The sequence below is a fragment of the Alexandromys fortis genome, unplaced genomic scaffold, assembly GCF_014885135.2.
Source record: "Alexandromys fortis isolate MF-2015 unplaced genomic scaffold, M_Fortis_MF-2015_v1.1 scaffold_8_1_9099942, whole genome shotgun sequence".
NCBI lineage: Eukaryota > Metazoa > Chordata > Mammalia > Rodentia > Cricetidae > Alexandromys > Alexandromys fortis.
Window position 1 is genome coordinate 3,917,317 of NW_026067898.1, and position 12,174 is coordinate 3,929,490.

Below are 12,174 nucleotides of genomic sequence, written 5' to 3' on the forward strand. Positions count from 1 at the left end.
CTAGGTAATGATTTATTGCAGAAAGTCCGAGAGAGCAAAGACAAAGGCTGCATTAGACTGTTTCCAAGTTTATTACATCAGCTTCATAACCCTGGTATTGAGGAAGAGCCACGGTGTTATATTATCCACGTCAGCCTCACCCCTGCAGCCCTGACATATCAGACTCCAGCAGAATGCAGTCTGACACGTTCCACTGCAGGGTTACCTGTTGTATATTCAGTGCTTAATTTGTTAAATAATTTTCCACGAGAAGCAGTGCGATTACACTATTGTCATCTAAAATATTGACTCTTTTTCTACAGGATGTTGATAAATGGTCTTTTGACGTATTTGCCTTAAATGAAGCGAGCGGCGAGCATAGTCTGAAGTTTATGATTTATGAACTGTTTACCAGATACGACCTTATCAACCGCTTCAAGGTCAGGAACTTCAACTGTGAGCCGCTCAGAGGACTGGTTATTTGAATAAGAACGGCAGCCCAAAACCCTGAGCCAGTGGCTTTAGATTGATTTAGCAAGTCACAGGTTGAGGGTCTGTGCTCACCCTCTGATGAAACCACCACTCCCTGCACATCTGCGAGCACCATGAGACCCGGAAAGTTTATCCCAACAGACACTCCCTGGATTCTTCCAGAATCCTATCAGGACAGAAACTATGCCTTGAAGAAGTGCAATAGGTTTCCAGGATTCTTTTTCATCTTTTGTTTCCAGGGCTCTAATACTACACAACAAGCCAATTCTTTTCTTTATTTTTGAGGCATGGTCTTTCTGTTCAGCCTAAGGTAGCTTTGAATTTGCCATGTTGCACAGGCTAGTCTCGAACACACAGTCTTATTGATTCACCATGGTGGCTCTGGGATCTCAGTATTCCATCACCACATCTAACTTATTGGGAGCTTTCCTTAGACTGAAAAGATGCATCTTCCCATTGTTTTCACCTAGAAGCGTCCAAGCAATAATTTTTTTTATTGATTTTTATTAAGCTCTACATTTTTCTCTGCTCCTCTTCCTGCCACATCTGAGCAATCTGAGGTCCTAACTTCCTAGCTCAGGGCTCGTAGCACTAGAAGGGGCAGAAGGAACTGCGAAGCCACCAGTTTTCCCTGACAGGAAAACTAGACCTTGTGGCTTATATTGGGGAGTTTCATGTTTTTAAGAACTAGTTTTTTTTTCTTGCCTGTGGAAGATATGAAAATTCAGAGCTATTTAATTTGTGTTAAAGTCTTTCATATTGCAGTCCAATATATCAATGATGTGGTTTTTTAAGACAACTCTCACTGAACTTGAAATTACTGCCCATATTTGACCCATTAATTTGCTCCATTTCTAAACCCTGTGTTCATGTTTGTGTAGCATAACAATTCAAACAAAAATATAATCGTGAATATTACTTTCCACAGATTCCCGTTTCTTGCCTAATTGCCTTTGCAGAAGCTTTAGAAGTTGGTTACAGCAAGCACAAAAATCCATATCATAATTTGGTTCATGCAGCTGATGTCACTCAAACTGTGCATTACATCATGCTTCATACAGGTATCATGGTAAGAAAGCCTTTATAAATGAAGTGTGGTTGGCATAGAAACAAAACTCCGTTCTCTTGCATTATTCTTGTCTCTAACGCCATGAACGGATATTTGTAGAGTAGCGTAACTAACATACATGTAATAATCACTGAGATTTTACATTAGTTATACATTTTTCAGAAAATACTTTAATTCTGTAGAAGAAAACATGCTTAAGGGTCAACTAAAATATATTTGCTGTATTCGTTTTCTAAAATTTGAACTGTAGAGCATTCTATTTGTTTGTACTCTTTAAAATTTGAGAATAGATTTTGAAACTGCTTTCCCACATTGGCTTGATTATTACTCCTGACTGATTGCGGCCTGCTGGCAACAATGGCTGGAGACATCTGAGGGGGTTCCTGTCTTGTAGTCTACGATGTCACCCTTGAGATTGATTGTTGATATGACTGGTGGCTGGAAGCTCAGTTGGGGATTTAGGGGACATCTTAAAGGCCATTTTCAATTTTCACAACACTGGAGAAATACCCACTCTATGACAAAGCAGTCACTTCAAAAACTGTCCTAAAAGAAGTATTTTAGGGGTTCTTTGTTTTTCTTTCTAGTTGTGTCCCTATGCAGCACCTAAATTTCACCAAAACCTTTTGGTTTAGTGAGGTGGCATTGTCTCAGTTCTTTCTGGAATGCTATGCTTTTACTCGCTTTAGTATTCATGGCCTTACCATCATGGATACAAGGGCTCCTGAGCACTAAGTGTCCTTCTGTGGTGTCCACTGACTTAGGGTTCATAGACTTAGGGTTCTCCACTTGACTTTTAGTCTGTCAGTACAGACACAGGGCCTCCTGAGCAGCAGTGTCCTTCTGTGGTACACATTGATTTAGGGTTCTTCTCTTGCCTTTTGATTTCTAATGCCTCTGCCCTGACTCCAACGGTGAGCTGACTTTTCTTTCAAACGTCTGACATCCCCTCTCTCCTGACTTAAAAAAGTTAACTGAAGACAACAGAAAGGAAAAATTCATTTAAAGCACACTCCAAAGTGGAAAGTGGTTGGGTTTCTGAAGCGGGAGTGAAGACGCAATGCCTCTGTCCCTCTAATTCCTTCACTTCTCCGCTGTGAAGCAAATTGAAAAAGTCAGCCATGTGGCGGGCAGGATTTCATTATCTTACGATATTTTTACAGTGCAAACACATTTTGTTATTTTCTTTTGTTTGCTACAAGGACTGCAATAAGCATCTCCTCTTTTATCCTGAGAATTTCAAGTCCAAAGGGTACACTGAAAAGACGTGCGCTATCACATTAGTGGGCAAGCAGAGAAATTGAAATCTGACATGTGACTTTACCTGCAGACATACAGGGAAGATGTGCTGAGTGCATCCCATGTCCTTTCCTATTCTCCTGAAGCCTGGGGAATCTGAGCCCACATCCTGCCTTCTTGCAGGACACCAAGAAAATGAAGCCATTAGCGTAGGTCAGAGTCACTCTAGAGAAAGCCACAAATGCGAATGTAACTTCTTTTAACAACATTGGCATGTCACCTGGCTTCCAATTTCAATCCTTTCTTCAGCAAAATATCAGTTAGTTGGACCACTACAAAATTAGTCTACTGGTAAACCTAATTTAGTCTCAAGTAAAATCCAGAAAATTCATTTAATTAAAGCAAAAGAGAGAATGAATTTTACAATGGAATAAAATTTTTGCAGGTGAAATGAATTCGTGAATGTGCTGAGAATTTTGCCAAAATGAGAGCACACTGTCACCTTGACAGTTTTGGGAAAGTCGTTTTAATAAGCTTTCTTCCGTGGTGCTAGGTGAATGCTAATTTTCATACAGATGAACATCTCTGTCTTTAAAAAAAATGCATCACAAAAATACCAGCTGTACCTCTTTAAGTCTTTCTTTCACCCTTAAGATTTGGTATGGAAAACACTGGGTCACTCACTCCTTTTAGCGTTGAGTTGATTCCCTGCTATTTTGAGATGGTCCTATCAGAGTGACATTTAGAGAACACTCCAGCTCCAGGCCAGCGCTGTCAGGTGACTAATGCATCTGTCACTTGCAAGGTGTGCTGAGGAGCCAAGCACGAAAGGGATGGTGATGAAGCTTCCTGGGTTTTATGATCAGAGGGAAGTCCTGGGTCTGGACGGCATGGACAGAAGCAGAGACGGATGCTTTCACAGCTCCTGTGCCTCCTCCTCTCTCCTTTGTCCCTCGATTAACTTGTAACCTGTGCTACAGGGACAGAGAATTACAGAAAGTCCACTTGCTAAAGAGTCAGCTCTATGGAGTGATGCCAAGCTCCCTCCAACTGTCCCTTTAAATACAAGGTCATTCTAGGGCTTTGCCCAGAGCATTTTCACACTTGGTGGCTGGTCTCATTCATTCTCTCTGATGATCTCAGGTGACTTGCGATCTTTCCTCTGGAATTTGCATCCCACAGACTGCCCAGACACCAACTTCTACACTTTGGGATGACTCCATTTTTCTCTGAACAGTCTACAGAAAACATGGCAGGAAATCCATGTTCTGTGGTAATGGCTTCCCTGACAATACTGTGTCAAAGGGAGGAGGCGGCCACCAGCATTGAAAACATTTTCTGCCACTTCTAATATTCTACATCTCTGTTTTGGTGTCCTTGCCACTAAAACAGAGTTAAAGAAGAGCCATTCAGTTTCATTATAAAGCACCTTGTGCAGTACCTGAAATAGACAGCTCTTAATACAAGGCTCATTAGCTTTCATAATGTAATAAATACCTTTCTGTGTTAAATTATTGCAAACTACTTGTGTTTATTAAGAAAAGATGGAGACAAAAAGTGCCCAATCCCAACACTTTAGGCTAAAATAGTTATTATATACCTTTAAAGCACTCTTAAGAACCAATTTCTGATCTGAAATACTTGCCAACCTGAACACATGCTTTATCACACACATGTACATACATACACAGCAATTCAAATATGAGCACAGCCTTGGAGTTCTATTAGCTTTTACCCGTGTAGATATCCACTCAAGATAGTCAGTTCTGCTTTGGAAAGCTTGGAACATGGGCAAATGTCTTGAATCATGAAAGTTACCGTGCTCCATAGAAAAAAAGAAAATTCAATCTTTTTTTTTTTAAATCCTAATTCTTGTCTCTGCTTAACCTCCGTCATGCTGATCCAGTTCCATAGGACTGAGCTTTGCTGTCTGCTAACATAAAGATACAAATATTTATCAACTGAGAGGTCCGTAGGACAAGCATAAAAATAATGGAATTGTCTCAAGGGCCCGTTTAACAACAGTGCTACTCCATGCTGTCTGTCACTGATGTGTGAGCTCTTAGGACGGTCAATACTTCCTTCTGATATAGCCTGGGCACTGCCCACTTGAGAAGATGTTGACCTGAGCCCTCTAGGGCATGTGCCGTCTGCAGCTTAGAGGAAATGTAGAATCTACATTGATCATGGCTCATCGTTTTAGCCTTGGATTTCTGCCTACCAGGAACCAGCAGAGCCTTGGTCAGTTCTGTTCTGTTGATGAGAAACACAATATGATCTGATACCGTACGTCCCCAAGAGTTATTTTAGAAATCTACAAACGTAGATGTCTCCTTAGCTATAAACACATTCACTACCAGCCATAAGTGAAGCTATAACATGTAGATGTTTCCTTGGCTATAAAGACATTCACCACCAGCCATAAGTGAATCAACCATGAAGGAGCCGGCAGTCACTGCAAAATTCTTTTACTAAGACAGAAAAGATATTAGATATTTTTCAATTGAATGTGAAAATGTCTACATTCCCAAATTAATTTCTCCTATAAACATGCTCAGTGAGGCCGTAGCATAGTAATAATTAAATACAGTTCATGGAGAAACGTCTCTTCGTGGCAAGCAGAGATTAAGAGAAAACCAGGAAATACATTTAAAATTAGTTTTTATAGCTAGGAAGATAATAATTTAAAATAATTATGAGCTAGTCTATGATTAAATTCCATCTCTAAATTTACTTCGCAGACTTATATCTGATATTATCAAAGTAGATATTGGGTGTTGCTTTTTCTCCCCAACCAGTTAAATCTATAACTATACAATCAAGAGATACTTGAAGATGAAAGGTTTCTCTTCTCTCACAAACATGTTTCTTTAACAAAACAATGAATCTCTGGGGTCACAGCTGTTTTAATTTCATTTCTACTCACTTCATTGTGTCTAGCTCTATGGTATCAGAGGGAACGCTGGAGGCTGAGTCCCATCTCAGTCTGTAACACAGGCTATTAATAAGGTCATTTTCTTCCTTGTAGTGGCTCTCAAATGAGTTTTTACATGCACGAAACACCTAGTTATACCAAGTCCTTTAGGTTCTGAGAGGCCTCGCCTGCAGGCAGTCACCACAGCATCCCGGTTGTCATTTTCCAGATTTAAAGCTTTGCAGTATAAAGTCCTAACTGTAGTAAAGTGCCGCTTCCTCTGTATTTGGCTATTAGACAAGACTTTGATAGGAACAACCCATGAATTTACCCAACTTTGGAAGCCCACAGAGGAAGACCTGTTAATTCCATTTGAACGGAATCTGTGGCTCAGACAGTAAACATCTCACGTGCACGGTGACAAAGAGAGACTCACACAGAACTAACTATCACGTGCTCTCTTCCATTGCTCCCACCACCTCCCTCTTACACAAAACCAATGAGCTTCAACGTTGCAGGCATTATTACCTGGCATGCACCATTCTGCAGTCGCTTCTATGAGAGGAACGCAGCTCAGCGAGCTCTGAGAGCCCACCGTTGCTGACTCCCTGACTTCAGTGGCGCCTGCCTGACTTTTATAGGAAATCCAGTTTCATCATTGTAATCCAAGTAGACCGTCAGTTGGTTTCATAGTCTTTTTTTTTAATTTATTTATTTATTTATTAAAGATTTCTGTCTCTTCCCCACTGCCGCCTCCCCTTTCCCTCTCCCTCCCCCAATCAAGTCCCCCTCCCTCGTCAGCCCAAAAAGCAATCAGGGTTCTCTGCCCTGTGGGAAGTCCAAGGACCACCCACCTCCATCCAGGTCTAGTAAGGTGAGCATCCACGAAACTGCCTAGGCTCCCACGAAACCAATAGGTCCAGTAGAATCAAAAACCCGTTGCCATTGTTCTTGAGGTCTCAGTAGTCCTCCTTGTCCGCTATGTTCAGCGAGACCAGTTTTGACCCAGGATTTTTCAGACCCAGGCCAGCTGGCCTTGGTGAGTTCCTGATAGAACATCCCCATTGTCTCAGTGTATGGGTGCACCCCTTCATCCTCTTCTCAACCTCATTTTATCAGACCGTCAAATGCAGCATACATGTGTGTGTGTCAATGTGTGTGATGCATGTTTATGTGCATGTTCGGTGTGGGGTAAGCTGTGTGTTTCATTGGCTTGAAAGATGTCCAAGGGCAAACATCTCACTTTAGAACCCCTTTTCCTAATGCAAGTCCTATTTTTCTTGCAGGACTATCCAAAAGAACATTTGCTGATAGTCTTGTTCAGTGGCAAGTGAAATCACTTGCCCAGTCTGATCAATGAACATGTGAAATATACCTAGCGCAATGGGGCAGTAAATATAATTCTGTTTTATTTATATTTGTCATATGTATTGTTGTGTGCTATACAGAATGTGAGTGATGAAAAATACATTGAATTATTCTATAAGCTATAGCAGTAGGCATAGTACCAGACAGCTGATAAAAGAAAGGATAACGTATATGAAAAAGGTGGACCTGGGTTTTACATGAAAACAGTTATTCTTTTCTTTGTTATTATCAAGTTTCCCTGAATGGTTATATATGTGCTATGAATACAAAATTTGGCAAATTCTTATAAACTTTTCCACATCCTTAAATCTAAAAATTAAATCAGTTTCGCTCTTGGAAAGAATAAGTTCTTCCAATTTTAAATGAAAATTTGTTTTCATGGGTTTTTAAATGATTATCTAAATATACATTTTAGTGAAGGTGAGCTCTACATTATGTATTATACATCTGTATTACATGTATTATATATGTATTATATATCTGTATATACAATCTGTATTATAGTTTATTTCATAAATCCCAAACTAGTAAAGTTGTTATTTTAAAATCCTTTTGGAGTCAACCTTTCAGATGGTGGAAAAATTGCTCCCTTTTTAAGAAGCATGGGCGATCATATTATGAATTTTAGATTTTGAGCTTATGAAGCACGAAATGATCATTGGTTTCCCGAAGCATTGATTATTCATAGCTAATTGAGTAAAAATGGAAAACATATTAAAGACAGCATTGTTTTATGTGATTGGGCACTCTGAGCACACTGAAGACTTTCCCATAAAAAGAAACGATGATAAGGATGCTGAGCGTGACGGCATGTTTCCTTCTTTTACTAGCACTGGTTCACGGAACTGGAAATTTTAGCCATGGTTTTTGCAGCTGCCATTCATGATTTCGAGCACACAGGAACAACAAACAACTTCCACATTCAGACACGGTAAGTGCCATGAAGTCTTAACTTCAACAAGTTCAAATTTATTTTTTCTCAAAAAGAGAGGGCATAGGAGGTGGCCATGGTCCAAGTACCTACCTGTCTTTATAAAACCCATTGTCATGAACTATGGATATATGCCTATTCATTTATCTTATGTGTTTTATTTATTCTTAAGAGATGTTTAGAACAAGCAGATTTTTACTAAGAATGGGTTTAATAACTTTTAGCAATAATTCTTAAGACTTGACAACTTCAATCAATCTGCTCCTGTTTTTGAAAACTCACACGTTTTGCCTGAGTATTTAACAGGTTAAAATACATAGGTGTCTATCAGATGAGTTTTCTCTGCCAAGGCTCAGCCTGAGCAGCCTCATACGTCAGACATTTATCCACCGAGACACCTCACATAATGGATTGTCTCCGGCAATGTTTTATGTAATTGTAGATTAGAAGGTAGACAAGTTTGTTTCTTAAGAAATCAGGAGAGTGAAGAAATCTCATTCCAGGGCAGCGTGAAGGGCTCAATAAAATTGAAAAATAAGATGCTTTAATAATGGTTATAATGACACTTACTCAACCAAAGTACTGGAGTGGACATGTATTATAATATCCTCCTAAGGTTCCTATAATAAACACCGAATGGATGGTTTAAGCAACAAACAATTCCTTTCTTACAGTTCTGGAGGCTGGAAGTCGAAGATTAAGGTGTCAGTGGCTTGTTTTCTTCTAGGTTCCCCCTACCCCGGCTTGTGGACAGCAACCTCCTTGTGCCTTTTCTCCTGCGTATACTTGTCTGGTGCTCCTTCCTCCTCAAATGAGGGCACCGTTCATCCGAGACATGGTTTTCCACTCTCATAGCATCATTTTACCTCATTTATGCCCATCTATATCAAATACCTCGGAGCAGAGCTTCAATATATGAATCCAGCGGGGTTGAAGTGCAGAACTCAGTCTATAAAAGGAAGGTACCCTAAACTCTTTATGGTTAAACAAAGATTTCAATGCGCCAGAGGTAGAATTTAGTTCTGGACAAATCAGGGTGCAACTCACTTTCTATCTGTGAAATCCCAACATTTCTGTGTTTAATCAGCCACGATTGCTTAATGGGGAAATACACCTGCATCTCTCTGGGAAACTCTAGAACTTCTCTCTTGAGAGAATGCTAAGACTCGTTTTTTACGCTTTATTGGCACCAGGTGATGGTGGTGCAGGCCTTTAATACTAGCACTGGCACTCAGGACCAATGGCAAGGGGACCTCTGAGTTCAAGGCTAGCCTGGTCTACAGAGTGAGTTCCAAGACAACCAGGGCTACACAGAGAGACTCTGTACTGAAATAAAACATAACAAAAGCAGACAAATTAAAAAATGCTTTATCGGCATATGTTAATCATGGATAATAATTTTTTTCATTATGATAGGTTCATAAATGCATATAATGCTTTTAACTAAATTTTCCCCTTCTCTTATGTGCCTCCCACCCTTCTCAATGTCTTTGCTCCTCCCAGTAAGCACCACTTCGACTTTATCTCCTTTTGTGTATGTGTCTGTGACCCAATGAGTTTCAGTACACTTCATGCAGGAACTTGATTGAAAAGTTGTTTAGAGGAGCAAGATCTTTACCAATGAGTACATCTGAGTAAAATGTCTCTCTCTATTCTATCAAAAACTAACTGTGCATAAAGCCATAGGCAGGAGTGGGGCCCAATGAGCCTCTCCCACGACATGGTGTTAAGGTATTGACAGGTCCAGTCTTGTGAGACTCTTGTGTAGGCTCTCACAGTACTGAGTGTTTAACGTGCAATGGTCATATCACGGCCAGAGGACAGTTCTTATATCCCTCTATTCCTTCTTCTGGACAGTGTTCTCTGACATCATCACCTATGAGGGTGATATAGATGTTCCACTTATGGTTGTGATATACCTGGTCCCTTTGTGAATGAGCATTCAATGGTTACTCTCATAGCTGTGATCCGTTGTGTATCTCTGTAGGAACGACTACCCACTACATAAAAGCCTTTCTTACCAAAGCTGACAGCAACACTAACCTATGGACAGGAACAAAGGTGTTTATGTAGTAATATTTCATTTTTATTTTAATAAATAAAGCTTGCCTGAAGGCCAGTGCAAAGCAGCCACACTGTCAAACAGGCCAGGTAGTGGTGGCACACACCTTTAATCCGAGCAGCCACACTAGTTAGCCAGAGGCTGGGTGAAGATGGTGCATGCATCTAGTGCATCCCAGCACTAGAGAGGAATATAAGGTAGGATGAGACCGGAACTCGATGTCTTTAAATCGGAAGATTTCAAAGAGGTAAGAGCTTTCTCTCTAGTGGCTTGGCTGTTTTTGCTTTTCAACTTACAGGTCATCTGGTTTACATTCCATGATATATTAAGAAAATTAAGGTCACTGGGATGAAGCAACCTGTGAAAATACACACAATACTGAGATTGAGAAGTTGAGAAGAGGGGCAGAATCAGTCTGTGACTAGCACAAGGGACAGACAAAGGGTTGACCCAAGTAGAATGAAAATTGATGAACAGAAAAAGTGGAAAGTCAGTGAAGACATTATGTCTATCCTTGGACTCATGTTCCCAAGAATGATGTAGAAACAGGGGGAGAGGAGAACCTTGGAATCTGGTTATAAAGCAGGCATGTTAGTAACTTCTTTTGCGGCACAAGGAGAACATTTTCCCTTTTATTCTTTTATTTATGAGTCAAGGGAGAAGAAGAACGTCTGTATCAAGGTTGCTTATTGAGGATGCTTTGTACCCACAGAATCCATATAAAGGAGAGGCTCTATAGAGAGAGGTCTTTACAGAGCTGGGACTTTCATGGGCAAACAGTTCCAGGGGTTGTTGAAGAAACAAGTGCCCTGTATCCAGAGAACAACGCTTGTGCTTCCTGATCGGAGCAGTGAAGACCAAGCTGGTTTCTCCTGCGCTGCATCAGGACATCCATGCAGCTTCCTTTCCACTCATCATCCGCAGCAGGGTGAAGAAGTCTATCTTATTTAAATGTTGGGTTTAGAGGAGCAGGAGGAAGCAAAGGAAGTAGGTGAGGGAGAGAAGGAGGCCATGTAGGGAAGGGAGAAGGAAAGGGTGATGATGACAGGAGGCATTAGGGTTTCCCTCATTTATAGCAATAAGAAAGATGAGCATAGTCTTCTATTTTACTGCTTTTCTTCATAATAAATTGTCTACCAGCATCAATTACTTAATGTTGTCATTCTACATGAACTTGAAAGTTCTAGTAAAACATTATTTCAATGACAAAATTATGCAACAGTATAACATTTTAAGTTCATGGTATTACCTTCTCTTTGCCAAAAGAGAAACAAGGTCAAATGTCACCAATAACATTAATTCTGTTTTGCTTTATAGTGTTCATGCCATTTGGATTTGGAGGGCTTTTCTAATATGGAGACATTTACCGTATAAACAAAACGGCTGAGAATGATTTAAAACACAGGGCAAGGCTGACTTGAGTTCTCTAAAGCTATTATAACACACAAAATCCTTGAAAGTGTAAATAAATGGAATTAATTTTCCCTTTGTGAATAGCAAATGCTAAGCGACATGTTACCATGGATACGACATGTTGCTTAGAGTCTTGTTCTTTTCTTAGCGGTAAAAGACCATCAAATATTAAGTACTCTCAGCGAGCTTTTTGGATTTATGATACGAAGCCGAACATATTTTGCTATGCTAAATCTGGTTCAAAAACACACTTTTGCTTGTTTCTCAGAGAGGAAGTGATACTCATTGTCACATTATATAGTGACATTATATTATCACCTTAAAAATCCTGCTATAGATATATCAGGGTCCACGTGATATAACTGAAATTATTGGAAAATCATAGTTTTTCCTATAATCAGCAAACTTCTGGAAATACATGTGGTATTTTGTTCAGTTAATATTCTTTCAATTATCCCTTAAGTGCAGATTACATGTGACCTTCCTTTGTGTTGAACTATGATTGATAGTTAAGTGAGTTTTGGGTTGTGAGATTGCTAGAAGTTATATAATGTTAGTAAGATGCACATGCACACACACACACACACATACACACACACACACACACCACAGTTTCAACTTATGACAATGCAGGATGCATTAAAGCATGTGAATTGATCTAGTGACTGATAGACCAGTTCACGTATGCCTAGTTAACAAAACAAAAC

The 12,174-nt window shown here is 39.9% G+C and overlaps 1 protein-coding gene across 3 annotated transcripts in view; it reads left to right on the forward strand.

Annotated features, from left to right (window-relative positions):
* Pde1a (phosphodiesterase 1A) overlaps positions 1-12,174 on the forward strand; it is a 163,630-nt gene that overhangs the window by 113,516 nt on the left and 37,940 nt on the right. For all 3 annotated transcript variants that reach the window (XM_050120167.1, XM_050120175.1, XM_050120170.1), the window contains 3 exons: positions 303-419; positions 1,400-1,540; positions 7,892-7,992. In XM_050120167.1, coding sequence (XP_049976124.1) covers positions 303-419; positions 1,400-1,540; positions 7,892-7,992 — 359 coding nt within the window. The remainder of the gene's footprint in view (positions 1-302; positions 420-1,399; positions 1,541-7,891; positions 7,993-12,174) is intronic.